The sequence below is a fragment of the Electrona antarctica genome (assembly GCF_951216825.1).
Source record: "Electrona antarctica genome assembly, chromosome: 20".
NCBI classification, from domain to species: Eukaryota; Metazoa; Chordata; class Actinopteri; order Myctophiformes; family Myctophidae; genus Electrona; species Electrona antarctica.
Genome location: NC_136801.1, coordinates 18,166,409 through 18,182,862, shown reverse-complemented (window position 1 = coordinate 18,182,862; position 16,454 = coordinate 18,166,409). Strand labels below are relative to the sequence as shown.

Below are 16,454 nucleotides of genomic sequence, written 5' to 3'. Positions count from 1 at the left end.
AAAAAGTCTCTCTCTCTCTCTCTCCACTCCTTGCATTTGCTTTTTCCCTGCCTTTTTAAAATGTATATCTCTCTATTTTCCTGGGTGGCATTGTGATTTGACAGCAGCTTATGTGCGGAAGCTCAGGGTGAACTGTTCATTTACAGAGCTGTGATATTCGAAATAACCACAGTGGAAATTAATTAGCTGTGGTGGACAGAGAAGCGTAAGGGAGCTGAGAAATGTGCTGGCTTCAGACAGGCTGGGAGTATAGAAACAGAATCAGAGATCAAAATGCATGTGTTTGCACATGAAAGAATCTGTCTTGGTGAGGTTGGCGGGGGAGCATTAGACAGTATACACATTTACAGTACAAATAATTGACATTTTTCAAATATTACGATAAGCATAAGGAAGCTAGTAACTTAATATAAATGTAATATATCGTTGCTGTCGGGAGGAAACCGCCTAACTCTTAACTTTGAAATGATTATGAAAAGTAACAAAAAGCGCTTAATGGGACAAAACCTCTTAACTCGATTGGACCCTCAAACTGTCTGCTAAAACAGCTAACTCCACCACCTCTCCCCTTCTCATGGAAGTAATTGACAATATATAAAGTCACAACACCAACTTTGATGAGGCAGTATTGCTTTGTTTTAAAAAAAATATAAGGTTTTCTTAATTTCCTGAAAAAAATAAATAAATATATATTTCCTGAAAAATGAACATTTTGGAGTTAAGTGGTTTCTTCCCGACAGCAGAGATATTACATCAAACACATGCAAACAAGATGGTAATTAGCACATTAATAGAGAGAAATGGCACACAGTGTCTGTCAGCAGAAATGGCAAAATCTCCCAGACAAATATTATGTCAAAGCACGTCAGAGAGCTTGCTGAAAAATAAACAGCAGAGATCCAGACAGAATGTGAGTGGGCGAGGGTCTAGCATTCAGAACTCAGAGCAGAGTTCTGACGCAATGTAAAACTCTCTCATCCTCTCCAAACCTCCCTTGGTTCGGCAAGCAATTTTGAGGCCCGAATGCTTTTTGGCATCGCTAGGACGCTGCTCATATAAGAACTGGTTATGGTTATGGTTTAGGTCCGCATGGAGGAACAAAGGTGTACAAAAGGAATACCAGAACCCTGTTCGCTGACGGTATTCAACAACAAAGCTCTCAAAGTATAAAGTTTGGACTGTGTTCGCTGTAACAACTTCCTTCTGTGTATTCGCCTCAGTTTAAACATGCGGGAGATGTTTGAGGAGAATAGATTGAAGCAAGAGCAGTGGTATGTCAACAAAAGAACTTCAAAGAACTCAAACCTTAAAATTCAGTCCTTGGAGAGTCTAGGCGGAGAAAAGGCAAAGGCTTAATTTCCCTATACAAATCCCCTTTCTTTTCTTCATATCACAGTCTGTGAGAGTTGCTGGCATATTCAATACAAGTTTACAGTAGAACTTGAACTACTGCCATGTGCCATCTTGCTCTAGCCTCGAATACCTTACAGGCGTTTGCAAAGGCTCAACTTATGTAATTTAAATAGCATTTTATGTAGACATATACGCATAGTTTCATTATACAGTATAGATATTCCACTGTTAGACGGATGTTATTTCTTAGCTTACGTATGATTCTTGATCACTATTTTTTATGTATTTTTGAGTATTACCATGTGTTGTTCTTGCTTACTGTAAATCGCTCTAGATTAAGAGCGTCTGCTAAAGGTCCCTACACACCGGGCGCGATTTTCGGATTTTTTGCGGCGTTTCTCCATCGGTTTTCCGAAAAACGCGTCCAGTGTGCAACCACCTTAATTCTTAGGCGCGATTCATACTCCTATTTTAGAGCCGAATAAAAGTCGGTTCGGCTCTGTAGAGCCTACAATGTGACGTCATTTGAGGTTCGGGGGGGCGGGTACCATCCTAAAGTCGGCTCTTCGGTGCTACTGGAAATTTCTGACGAGCCGAAATCATTTCGGCACTACAGCGCCGAAACAGCGGTAAAATAGGAGTATGAATCGGCCCTTAGCCTCAAACGTCGCTAACTCTCTGCTGATTTCTGATCGTCTGCACCTTTGTTAAATTGACACACGCACGCACACGCACACGCGCACACGCACACGCACACGCACACGCACACACACACACACACACACACACACACACACACACACACACACACACACACACACACACACACACACACACACTCCTCTCTCTGTCGCTCTAATGAATTTGTCTCATGTCCAGCAGCTGTGCCTAGTTTCTCCCGGCATCCGCCGGGAGCTGCCTATGCCATAAAAAGCACACCCGTGTGAACTGAGTGGTGTAAGGTCTTATATAGACTGATCAGCTGTGGTCTGACGTAATGTCTGACGTAATGAAATCACACCCGTGTGAACTGGGTGACCATAGCAACCATGCTCATTTTTTGGTACGAACAGACAGACAGACAAACAGACAGACACGTAAACTAACAAAGCCAGTTGTAGGAGTGGTTTACACCACTCAAAAAGCATAGGTGAGTTCAAGTCTAGCTAATTCTAAACACTGAGGGGGGAAAGTTATACTTTTTTTTGTTAGCTAGCACTCATCAGGAGTGAGAACAGATACCTGGTCAACTTGCGATGGGAACAACCCAGCAACATAGCTTATTTGGTATACATAAATCTATAGAGAAAAGCTGGGGGCTGGAGAAAAGAAAAACGTTTTGTTTTCTGTCCTGCTTTTATTTTCTTGAAGGATGGCAGCTGTCCATTGTCGTCCATACAGTAAGTGGTAGAATAAAAGGTAACAATGCTTTTCAGTATTCAGACAGTGAATGAGTTACTTTGAACTTTGAACATCAACAGGAACATCAATATTTCATAGTTACGCAATACCCCATGTCTGTTTTCTAGCCATGCTCATTGTGAGGCCTTACACATTGCGTGCACTCGCTCAGCCCCCCTAAATGCATCCAAGAACACATCCACGGCAGGCAGGAAGGCAGACAGACATACATGACAGTGTTAATTTTGACAGCAAATGTTGATTTAGTTTTGATCACAGTCTTTTGAATTTAGCCACAAATTCAGTCACCTGAATTTTTTTGTCTAGTTTTAGTCAACTAAAATCATCCTTATTTTATGATTGTATGCTGAAAATATTGCTCACAACACCCAAGCGCAACCAAACATAAAATGTCTTGTCTTAGTTCTACTGGATCTCTTTTTATTCATTGACAATATAGTAAGTCTTAGTTTTAGTCATCATAGCTTAGTTTTTATTTTAGTTTTGTTTTTCGTCTGTGAAAAGGGTGGTCGACGAACATTTATTCGCGCTAGCTTTAGTTGACAGAGTTAAAGGTATATTCCAGTGAATTCACTTAATTGAAATATCACTTCTTTTTTTGTTTTGTTGTGATAATCCTCCTTACTATAGAGTGTGCTGACCTTATAAGGAGTTCCTCCCTGTCCCCAGTGGGGTAAAAAAACCTCCTCCTTTTGTTTTTGGCTAGGTGGCCAAGTCTTCATCCAATCAGGATGAGAGGGGCCTTCCGCCAATCATGATCGAGCAGAGGCGGGCCTTGGTGTGCGTGCTGTTGGCCTGTTGCACTTCCCCCCACTGTAGAGCGTGTGCACATCTTGTTACCGAGGGTGGACCGGGGGGTTTTCCAAATCACCCAAATCACTGAAGGCTCCTTTAACACCGGTCCCGTGTGTTCTGTTTCTTCTCTGGCTTCGCAGACAGCACGGCCAGCATCATCGCGCGGCGCCGGCGCTTCAACCACCTGAGCCAGGAGCTGTACCAGCTGCCCATCGTGGTGTGGGACGGCGGCGAGCCGTCGCTCAGCGGCACCAGCACGCTCACCCTGCGCGTGTGCCCGTGCCGCGGGAACCACCTGAGGGCACGCACGTGCCAGGGCGAGGCCTTCTTGTCGTCGGCGGGCCTCAGCACGGGGGCCCTCATCGCCATCCTGCTGTGCATCGTCATCTTGCTGTGTAGGTGGCATAATATATGTGGCATGTTGTGTGGTGGTGTGCTGTCATTATCGGGTCGTGTCATAGACAAGGGGTTCTCAACCTGGGGGTCATGACCCCTCGGGGGGTGGGTCGCCAAATTATTTTGGGCGGTCCCCAGATTATTTAAAAAAACTCCTGCATGTGCATTAATGACGATAAAGAACACCCTCTCGTGTAATATTGCTTAATTATACCTCCCGTTTTTTGGGGGGGGGGGAATGGAAGGTGGGGTTTTTCAGAGTCAAATCTGCCCATCTGCTTGGCACTCTAGCGCCTTTATTCTGAAGAACTCTGGCAGCATCATAAGTGTTAAACAAGGTACATTTCACAGTGCTCCTCTATCAAAAGCATGTGATTCCCTCTTCAGCTGCGTGGATTTACACGGCAGGTGCAAAATATGTTGTTTTTATTTTGTTCTTGCGTGTGTGTGTTTGTGTAACTTCTTGCTTGAGATTTGACAAGTTGAATGTCATGCAACTCAATCATCGGCTGTCATCCAGACTGCAAGAGGGTGATTCTTACTGCTCAGAGTTTTCTCTGCAGCATTCTAAAACCATTTCGCAGCGTCGCAAATCATTGGTCTGAACCAGGCTTAAGATCGACCCGCTGATCTTAACAGGCTTTTCTGGCTATCGTGGAGCAATTTTGAAAGCCCATACAAAAAGACAATCATTCAGACCATCTGCTGTTATTTAGTTACTCTTTTTTTTGTGTTTCATCATTTTTGCTTTTCACCCCCTTTTCTCCCCAATGTAGTCATTATGCCAATTCTTTCCTCCCCGCACATTTCTGTGTGTTGTTGTCACTTCTGTTGTATCCGAGTGATGAGCCCTCAACGGGAGGACACATAGAGTCTGCTGTTGGCAATCATGCTCTGGTTTGCTGGTTGGTTTGTGAACCCCAGCGAATCATATGAGGAGAGTGGCACATTGGAAATAAACATTACCTGTTTAATATGCAGATGTGGTGGATTTGGGTCATACACATTTATATAGGAATTAATAGCGGATTGGATTAGGGTGGGTGAAATTATGGGGAAAATATTAAGTACAAGTTATAGATCTATATTATAGCTTTTAAAAAGCACATCTCCTTTTTTTTCTCCATCAGGCACAAATTTGCCGCCTATTATGTGCAATGTCATAATGCAAAGGTTGCGACATGAGAAAGTGATCGAAGACGGAGGGCTTGCCGCTACCATGGATACAGTCCTAGGTTACCACATTGGTGAGAGAGCCAGTGGTGAGTGAAATTGTAGTAGTAGGGCGCTTTCACCGGGGCTGTTTGGTTCGTTTAAAACAAACCATGGTCCATTTACCCCTTTGGTTCGGCTGGTGTGAACGTGCATCCGAACTCTGGTGCGGATCAAAGAAACGAACCATGGTCCGCCAAAAAATGTCGAACTCGGTTCGCTTCCAAACGAACAGCGGTTCGTTACTGGTGTGAACGCATTCAGACTTTATGGAGGACCAAATATAGGAAGATGGCCAAAATAGCCGTCGGGCGTCAGCAGTTGTGAGGTTGCATTAATTATTAGTTCTAAAAGCATGTCTTTTTTACGGGATCACTATTGATATGACAGCTGTCAGCTGATTTTAATAGTAGACCACTAGACCCGCATCCTAGGAGGCGCAGCGCAAATTTTATGGCAGGGTTCACAATTCACATGCCCAAAAATAACAGATGTTATCGACACGGAATGGTATGTACTAGGGGTGTAACGATACATTTTAACAGTGATACGATACCACAATACGATACATGGACGATATTGGTTCATTATGACAATACGATTCAATGATTTGAGATCGATACAGTAACTATTTAAAATACATTGACATTATTTTAAATTAAGTAATTAACCCCCTCTTTTTCATTTTTTTTTTGTGCGAAATACCTCGCACAAAAATGTAGTATTGATTCAATGTATAGCAAAACGATTCGATACCGATTATTTCCATTGCAAAACGATACGATAAGATACATAGTCAATGTTGCTGTTTTCATTTCGATATACTTCGATTCTTGAAATTAAAATAGATTTTTTGATGCAGTTACTATATCGTTACACCCCCTAGTATGTACGGTATGGTACAGGATGTAAGCTTTTAGATCTGTTCATTTTAAGCATGCAACCACGCAAAGTTATGACGAAGCCTACATCATGAATGCATGCGATGCATGCGACTTAATGCGAGAGAGAGAGAGAGGTTTCTTTCAACTCGCGTCCCCTCCTGTGTGTGTGTGTGTGTGTGTGTGTGTGTGTGTGTGTGTGTGTGTGTGTGTGTGTGTGTGTGTGTGTGTGTGTGTGTGTGCATACTTTATGAGGGGCGAGACCCGATATATTATAGCTCTATGGGTCCCAAATGATTAATTGATTACATCACTATAGCAAAAGACGTGAAACTGGGTCAACTCAATTAGCTGCAGCGGAGCTGTTCTGACTTGAATCTCAATACTAACTGACCAGCACGGCTTCAAGTTTAAACCATAATATGACATGAAATTGCCCGCCAATTTCATGCACAGAAATAACATATCAGATATAATCGGGTTAAGGTGCACACATGGAAGAAATGTCCTTTTCATCGGGGATACCTTGTTGTAGGCTATAGACCTACGTCTCCGGTGAATTGAATGCAGCAAGCACATTATTGTTCAAACACCTGCTCCTCTGTTGCTCTTATTTGGCTTATACAATATACCTAAACAATGTACATAAGTACAGTACTTATAGTACTTCTAACCTATAGTTACTTTACACGACTGTACTTATCCATGTAGAATACCATTGCCTGCCCTACAGTACGGTTAGAGCGGCCTCTGTAGATTTGAGCACTGCACGACAAAAATAAGCGTCCGAAATGGTTGAAAAATGACAGAGTTACCGTGCGGTGGTCCCTGTACTGTACTGTACTGTACTGTACTGTACTGTACTGTACTGTACTGTACTGTACTGTACTGTACTGTACTGTACTGTACTGTACTGTACTAGCACCGAAAGCATCATATATACAGTTAATATGTGCGTGTGTGTTTGTGTGTGTGTTAGGTTGCGCACAGGTGGTGAAAAACCATGTTGTTTTCGTGCTCATACCCAGACACCCACCCAGCCAGCTACCCAGCCACACACATAGCTCCGTAAGGGAGTGGTTGCACCACTCAAAAAAACGATTTGGTCTGTGCGGATCTATACATAGGATAACATTCAATATAATAACAAATTTGGTTGGATCCGCGCATCTCTAACACTCGGCTACTACTTTTAAACCACAGCTAATGAGACGAGACAACAGTATTGAGAAGGAATGCGCGAAGTGATGCCAAGAGACAGAAGACAACACATCATTTCCATGCAGATTGGGAGGATAATTACTTTTTTGTCATTTTGAATGAAAATATTTGTCTCATTAGCAACATATGCATAGTGATGGCAAAGAAGCGGAACTTGGAGTGTCACTCAATGACAAACCACGAATCATTTGACAAAATCTCTGAGTCAAAAAGAGAAAGTTGAATACCAAAAAGACAATTTGAATGAACTGAAATATCTGCCATCAAACACCATCTGTTTCTTTGACTCGGGTTGTTAAAGTTAATGCTACCAGTGCAACCTCATATTGAGTGTGGAACATTCTCGCCAAACGCAATAAATCATTTTTGGGATGGTGAAATATTCAATTAGGCATTGTTTTCAACTGCCAAGGATTTGTTTGGCACTGGCAGTCTGTTTATTTATTTAACCCATTTTGGACTGAGATCGATTAAAAAAAAAAGGCTTCTAAATCCTAACATTTTTCTGAAAAACCTATGTTTCTATGTCAGTGGTTCTCAAACTATTTCATGTCAAGGACCCCAAAAATTATAAATTGGCCACCGACCCCCATCTGAAAATATGTTGTTCCAGGGACCCCCCAGAATCAAAGATTTGAGTTAAAAACGTTCGCCCTGAAAGAATATTCAAAGATTTGCGCCACATTTTCACGATTTTTCAAAAATAGCAGACCTACAAGCTCGTAGCGCGGCACTCTGTGCCGTGCTATGAGCTTGTAGATCTGCTATTTTTCAATAGCTAAAGTATAACATATTGCCCAAAATGGGTTAAGAGCGGCACTGAAACAGCCTTCACTCCAGCAGAATTGTGACACAGATGATGATGATGATGAGATGTGAGAGACTAACTCTGTATTTTCATCAGAATGGTGTTTGATGACACACGTTGCCATGAAGATCGTGTGCTCTGTTTCTCACGAATGTTTTCAAGTCTTTAAGTACTGCTCAGCAGTGACTACCAGCGATGACTACCATGTGGACCTTTTGAGATGAAGGGCTCCATTTTTGTCGCCGCCGTTTCCCGCGACGTGGCCCACAATTCAGCCGCTGCGAGTATAGGAGTATACGAGCTTGCTCTGTCCCTTAATGGTATTTTGGTCCCGCTATCTATTTTGCCGACAGCGGTATTTGCGCCTAGAGGTGTGGTCATGGGCGTGTTGGCACGCTTTCCCCTAAATTGCAATTTTGGTCACATGGGAAGGCGATAGTGGAGTCAATGGAGATGTCCAGGCACAGAGTCAGGCTGCCTCATCTCTCCTTATACTCCTATTGCATCTCTTTGTAATTGTCCTATAATAAATCAGCAGAAGTGAGTGCCTGCCACTTCCTCGTGTCCATTGTGTTTATATAATTGTATAGTCAAAGAAGTTATTTGTGCCAGGCATTTTGCGGCGTGCGCGATTCCATTTGCTCGTTTAGTTCATCACCCCGTAGTGCAGCAAATGGGGTTTAATCCGATTTACAGAACTTTCCTTTTCGCTTCATACCGTTCCGTAGAGACGGCCTACACGCTCGATCTATATACCAAATGAAAGCCCTAATTTCATAGTTTACATAGAACTTTGAAATTGTTCTTGGCTCTGTGCGGGGTGGGAAAAAAAGAGAAAAGCGGCACAGGGGGGAGCAGGGTGCATCACAAGTGAGACTTCAAGGCAGCAGCACACCACTCTGCTTTGGGCTATAGACCGTAAGGCTATGCAGCAATACAGAACTGTTCATAACGAGCAACGGATGTGGGATCTCTTAAAGGCAATGGCACGTGGACTGGTGATTGGTTTAATTATTCTAACGCCCAAAACCACACCTATGCATAATTAGGGATTTAGACCAAAATAACCAAAATACCAACTTTAGTGGGGGAACACCCCTCCCCCACTGCTAAATCCCCAAACAGTGTATTTAGAAAGATCGAACGAAAATGGAGCCCATAGTCTTTCTCTCGATCAACACACAAAGTGTCGCAAAAGACGGAGTGTCTCTGCTTCTATCAAAAGAACTAAGCGTGTCTCCGCGACCCTCCGTTCTTTGACTTTAACGGCATTGAATATAGCTTGCTCAATGCTCTCTCGTCATAAAAACAAAAAGCAGAGAAAAAAATATTTTCCAAATAATTAGATCGGACGGGGTTGGATTTGTTGTGTTGTTTTTTCACGTGCAGATCTTGTCAGCCTTGGTAATTGTCCGCTTTAGAGAGCACAGGGTCCATTGCATTAGCAGCTCTATGGGTATAGGAGGAGAATGCAGTAAGGAGAGGTCGAATGAGGACGAGGAAGAGAAGTAACTTGAAGATATATATCTTCTGCAGGTGCTGTAGGTTTTAGTCACCCAGTAGAATGACAGGAGTGTCATCTTCTGGGAAGGAGCCGATAAGTGAATTCAGCTCTTCAAAGAAGTCCCCGAGTGGACCTGGGGGATGATAGACCACAATGATGGAAAGAGGGACAGGTCGAGTATTGAGACAGTATGAAATTAAATAGTGGAAAGTGGAAGATGAGAAATATTACAGAACATAGAAATTCTACTTGACCCCGAAATTGCAGTGGAGATGTTGCTGCCCCATCCAGAAACAATGTGGTTTAAACCGATCCAACATAGCAATCCTTATAAAGACAGGTTCAAAAAAGAAATAAATAGATACATGCATTGCAATTACTTTTCCAAAACGGTTGCCATATGGCAACATGAAAACCCTACATATTCCATGTAAAATACTACAATATCATTACAAGTATGTTGACAGTATGTAAGACAGTATGTTTATAGGCAATTTCCGAATGATACGCAATATCTATCTTGTTTTAAAGTAATTTAAAAAATGCACTTGCACATGAACCAAAAAGAGTGCTCCATTTCCCCTGCCATCCTAGGAAATACATACTGTATTACTTTTCTTTTATAATTTTTTTAATTTTGTAACCTATTTTTCACCCCTGTGTCAATTATCTAATGTGATCCTGGGCTCTACACACCCTCCACCAACCTAGTCCCCATATATGGGGGACATGGGGAGAGCAACGGACTTGAACTCATGCTTCCTTCATGCCTGAGTGTCCAAGTTGCTCCTTTACACCTGACAGGGGGGAGTTTCCCTGGTTGGACGTAGCGTGTGGAAGGAACACGTTATTACAACCAGTTCCTTTCTCCTCCATCAGGCGCCCCGGCTGGCCAGGGGGAGGCAGTTTAGAGACCAGGATTACTGCATGTTTTTGTGAGGGTACCTACCCTAGGGGACACGGGGAGAACATGCAAACTCCACACAGAAAAGCCCTTTCGCCAACCCCGCCTTCGGGTATGGGCACTGATGATGCGGAGGAGGAAACACGCCGCCAGCACCACAGCGTCCCGAGCGGGAATCGAACCCAGGACCTTCTAGCTGTGAGGCGACAGCACTACCAACTGTGCCACCGTGCCCCCTATCATACTGTATTACTAACTATCCATTTAATAATGGAAATTTTAGGCTAATGGTGGCTCAAAAGGAAAATGAGAGAGAGAGAGATCTGGACGAAGCAAGCACAGAGAGAGTGTGAGACAGAGAAAGGAAGCATTAAGCAAGTGTTTTAACAAAAGGGAGGGATTTGGAAAAAGCAGTGTCAGGGAGAACATTGCCTTCCATGTCAGATGCATCACATCACTCACATGGACACGGCCTGGAGAGGTTCAATTCAGCAGTATCTTTGCTGTCATCTTGACTTGTTTCCCATTGATTGCTTTTTTGTATCTCTTGCTGTTGGAAGCTCCTCAGCTCTGGAAAGTTTCCTTGAAATCCGGCCTAACAGAACCACAGCGAGCAGTGTATCCCTATAAAGAAATGTATGTGGGAAAAGTGTGTGTGTATGTTATTTCTTTGTTTTAATTAGGTGTCTCCACGCTCCACAGCATGTCACAGGATCACAAAGGGAATTTCATGAAATGAAACAAGGCAATACCAACAAAAAACTAAGGCTCAAGGCAATATTGCATGTAGCCTACACAGCATGAAAGCTATGGTCTTAACCTCTACATACATATAATTCACAAACTCTTCTCTCCATCTCGTTCCCCCAATGTTGTCCCTGTATCACTGTCTCTGTATCTCTGTCTTCCTCTCCTCCATCACATCTCCCTCCCTCCTCTCTCTCTCTGAACCAGACAATAAAACTACACCCACCGCTGCCAAAACTGCTCCAGGGTTTCCTCATCAAAGCTGGGCGAGCGCTCACCTGCGTTAGGCTACATCATGTCATCTTGATGTCACTACAGCTGTGGGCCACTGACCTTGTCCGACAGCTTTCCTGCACACTTTGCAACCAAGCAACTTATCGGGGAAGAAAAAGATTCAGTAGCTGCTTGCCGCTCTATAAGTATAATTTGCTCTGGTAAATGATATAGTACTGTATGGCGGTGTGGCAGAGTTGGGGCATATAGGGGGCATCTAATGGGAGATAAACAGACTCTGTGCACAAATTGAATGTAGCTGTTTACCGCAGCCTTGTGTGTGTGTTGGTTCAGATCAAGTTTTAATGTATCATTTTTGAATCACAAATCTTGTATAGGGTCCCTGGCACAATATATTTTCAGATGGGACTCATAGGCTCATGGGCCAAATAAATCAAATTCGTTTGAGAAGCAATTTAGATAGATTATACAAAGCACCATCTGCAGCAACGGTACAGGACAGATGAGGATGAAATGCATGCAAAGGGAACATCTATATGGTGGTGAAACTGTGGTGAAATAAAGGTGTGTACTGTAATCATGGATTAACACAATCAGCCCCCGGGATTTCTTAAAGATATGGCTGCTTTTACTCTGTAACCCCCCCCCCCCCCCCCCCCCCCCCCCCCTTCCGTTCCGTACAAAAAGATGGGAGACATATTTTTGCTTGCTTACCTCGCTAAGATTACGATATAAGTCGCTGATGATTGCTCGCTTCAAATTTTGAACGAGAGGCATGTTGAAGTCAGAAATGAGAGCTTAGTATATCCATCTGGTATTACAGGCGCCAAGCCTTTCTTTGTGAAAGGAACAGTGAAAGTGAACGACAACGCGCAGACCCTTATGGGTCTGTAACTCTGAGAGTGTACAAATGGAACCAAATGGACCCGTGTACAAATGGAACCAAATGGACACGTTAGGGTCCATTTGGTTCCATTTGTACACTCTCAGAGTTAAATCAACATTGATTATATAATATGAATGCAGGTGCCATAGATAGAAATGCCATCCGTAGACTAATTCATGTCAAACTGGAATTAAACAGAAATGAAACGTGTTGAGAATCACTGCTAAAAAATCTTCTGTCATGGGGGTCCCTGGCATATCTTTTCAAATGGGGGTCCGCAGGCTGATTTGTGCCAATTTAGGGGTCCTTGACATGAAAAAGTTTGGGAACCACTATACACCACCAAATGCAGCATATACAGAACCAAAGCAGAGTGTGAGGATGGAGGACTTGAGTACAATGATTAGCACTGTATGCTGTCACTGTGTGCCATATGGTCTTCCTCTCAAGTGTCAATGTTTTGGCTGGATGTGATGCAATGTTACACCAGATCCAAAGACACTAATGAGCGTGTTCTCATCAGCGCTGCCAGTGCTGCATTTCGATAACCGTTGCTGTGAATGCCAAGAACAGCGCATGTGTATCGCTGATTTACGACTTCTCAATGCTCGGTTAGCTTTGGTGTCCTGACAGAAAGCGTGATGAATATGCGCATAAAATAAAGAGCGGCGGATGCAGTGCCCCGCTCGTTTAGCATAGCTGTTTCGAAGCGCAGCGTGTTAATCTGTTATGTGCTGTGAATTAGCAAACAACACAGGCACATGCAGCGAGTGGCATTAGCATACGTACCATCATCCCGGGCATTGCAGCCACATTCACTTCTGACATTATGATGCAGCGTTGCTCAGCTAAGCGTTTTGTTGTTGTTTTCATTACCGAGGTTTACAGAAGCCCCTTGTTCTCTTCTCTCTCTCTCATATTGTCATCGACATTTCATTTGTTTTTACTGAACTACAAACGTGTTTTGTTCATTGAAGATTATGTCAATTTTCTGGAATTGCAAAAAAATGCTATGTTTTTTTTGCAATACTGGTGGTTATACAGCAACTCCATAAGTGTGTGTGTGTGTGTGTGTGTGTGTGTGTGTGTGTGTGTGTGTGTGTGTGTGTGTGTGTGTGTGTGTGTGTGTGTGTGTGTGCGTGTGTGCGTGCGTGCGCCGAGAGTGCCGCCCCGTGAAGGTTTTGGATGCGCTATATGTGTATGATCAAATTTCTAGTGGTCAACATGCTTCCTCCACTCATTGTGTGCTGTCTCTTCCTCTGCTCATTGTGTGCTGTCTCTTCCTCTGCTCATTGTGTGCTGTCTCTTCCTCTGCTCATTGTGTGCTGTCTCTTCCTCTGCTCATTGTGTGCTGTCTCTTGTCTCATTGTGTGCTGTCTCTTCCTCTGCTCATTGTGTGCTGTCTCTTGTCTCATTGTGTGCTGTCTCTTCCTCTGCTCATTGTGTGCTGTCTCTTGTCTCATTGTGTGCTGTCTCTTGTCTCATTGTGTGCTGTCTCTTGTCTCATTGTGTGCTGTCTCTTGTCTCATTGTGTGCTGTCTCTGGTCTCATTGTGTGCTGTCTCTTGTGTCATTGTGTGCTGTCTCTTGTGTCATTATGTGCTGTCTCTTGTGTCATTATGTGCTGTCTCTTGTCTCATTGTGTGCTGTCTCTTGCAGCCATCGTGGTCCTGTTCATCACACTGCGGCGGGGCAGGAAGGAGCCCCTCATCGTCTCTGAGGAGGACGTGCGGGAGAACGTGGTGACGTACGACGACGAAGGCGGCGGCGAGGAGGACACGGAGGCCTTCGACATCGTGGCGCTGCGCAACCCCTCGGGCGCTACCGGCTCGGTGGACCAGCTCAAGTTCCGGCGGGACGTGCGCCCGGACGCCAGGCGGCACCGGTGTGGCGCCGGCCCTCGCCCTCCGCCGCCCCTGCAATATGGCCCGCGCAGAGGCAACCCCGGCAGCCCCTCCTCCTCCTCCTGCGTGGTGCCGGCGGAGGACGGCGAGCTCACGATGGACCAGGTCGACGTGCGTGAGTTCGTCGAGCAGAGACTGGTTGAGGCGGACGCCGACACGAGCGGGCCGCCCTACGACTCACTACAGACCTACGCGTACGAGGGCCAGGGCTCGCCGGCGGGCTCCGTCAGCTCCTTGGACTCGCCTGGAATGTCAGAGCAGCAGGAGCAGCGGCAGGAGCAGCCGCAGGAGCAGCCGCAGGAGCAGCCGCAGGAGGAGCAACAGCACTCAGAGCAGGATTACACCTACCTGGACGACTGGGGGCCACAGTTCCAGAAACTGGCGGAACTATACAGGGTGGAGAATGAGGCAGACTCGGATGTGACGACTGAGGAAGAAAGATATGGGACCCCACTGTATAGTCTGGCAACAGACTCCCCCTGAGCCTGTGATTCGACTTGTGACTGGATTCCCCACCCCCACCCCGCCCCACCACCGCCTTTTACCCTTTTATGCCGTTCAAAACCAAAACCCAGTTTTATTTTAAAAGAAAAGAGAAAAAAAACACAAAGACCTGGGGGAAATATCTTTTTTCGTCAAGTTTACATGAAACCATACAAAAGAGGAACAGAGATGTTATGGTTGTTCTAACTTAAATGACTGCTGACCAGACAGACCGTTTCGTTCTTCTTCTTCTTTCTTTCTTTTTTCATGTCGTCACTTTGGATTGTGGGTCGTTCATTCTGGAAGTATTCAATTGAATTTGGGGGAAGGGAGACACAACTATAAGGGAAAAGGGAAATGGTATTTTCCTTGGTGTATATTTTTTATTGCTCAATAAAGTCCTGAAATCCACAGGAGTGGATATTATGTCGTACAGAGTGTGCACCTTTCTTCCATTGAGCTTGGATATGTGGTATAAAGCTGGGATAATGTTCCCTGTAAAGATCTTGAGCACAAATTCACCTTAATGTGTAGCTGAGATCGGTAGAAACAACAGCTGGCAGAGTCACATAGGAATGTATGAGTAGGCTCGCTCATATTCATCATACGGTTGCAAATCCTCACGAGTCAGGACTAAATTAAACATAATATGATAGATCATTTAAAGCGTATTTTACATCAACAAATATCTGTGTTGATATCTTATTGCAATTCCTTAGCACAGTGCAAGACTGCTGACAGGTGCACGGCGAGCCTCCACACACCATGCGCCACAATGCGCACTAAACCCAAGCGTTTAGGTTCTAAACATGTATTTGTAACACTTTTTAAACGTGTCACAGTGTTTAGATTATAAACAGAAGAGCATGTTTAAATGCCATGATTGCAGGCTAGTCCTGTCCGCCTTGCAGGTTCTGTGTTCTGTCGCTGGGTCGGCGGCAGGTTTCAACGGCAGGCTGGCATCGCTGTTGCCAGCCAAGGTGTTCTTGCTGGTGGTGGTTTCATTGTGAACAAGTAGCCTAAGCAGAGTACAGTACTGCATACCCTTACCTATCTGGCAGGTGAAAACAAGCACCCAAATTAGCATTTCAATGCCTGATCTGCATGTGTACAAGTGGATAGGCAACGCGGTCCACCCCCCGCCCCGGACAGCGAGGAAAAAAGAGGTATTAAGGTGCCAGACTTGGATGGTTAGAGCGGCGCGATTACATACAAAGTCAATGCAAGATGAGAATTGCGCAAACGGGCGCGGCGCGACCTGGTGCGGTACAAACGGGACGAACCGAGGCGAATATATATATATATTCAGGTCCAATTCCTCATGGGGGCCGAGATCCCTGGTCCAATTCCTCATGGGGGCCAAGGCCCCCCGGCCCCCACAGACTCTACGTCACTGCTTGCACTAGTACCTTAATCTACTTAATTTTCGCCAAAATCAACTCCTACCATCGCCATCGCCATCGCCCCGCAGATCACGTGTGACACAGTGAAATGCATGTTGGGAGGGACACAGGTTAATGTATGGGTCACAGTTTTCTGTGCAACATTCCCCTTACCCACCACCGCACCGCACCTCCCCTTTTGGAATTACACGTTCTCCCTGTTCCCTGGCAGCACGGGAAGACTTCTCCCCGACACGGCACAGACTAAAGTAATTTGCAAAGTTAATGTGGTTTATGAACAGCAGGATAACATCAGAACGATT

The 16,454-nt window shown here is 44.6% G+C and overlaps 1 protein-coding gene across 1 annotated transcript in view; it reads left to right on the top strand.

The window, feature by feature from the left end:
- Positions 1-14,749, top strand: part of LOC306912890 (cadherin-18) — a gene marked incomplete at both ends in the record, with an annotated part of 114,942 nt that extends 100,193 nt beyond the window's left edge. Inside the window, 2 exons of the mRNA XM_079489344.1 lie at positions 3,711-3,965; positions 14,022-14,749. Coding sequence (XP_079345470.1) covers positions 3,711-3,965; positions 14,022-14,749 — 983 coding nt within the window. The remainder of the gene's footprint in view (positions 1-3,710; positions 3,966-14,021) is intronic.
- Between the last annotated feature and the right edge of the window lie 1,705 nt (positions 14,750-16,454).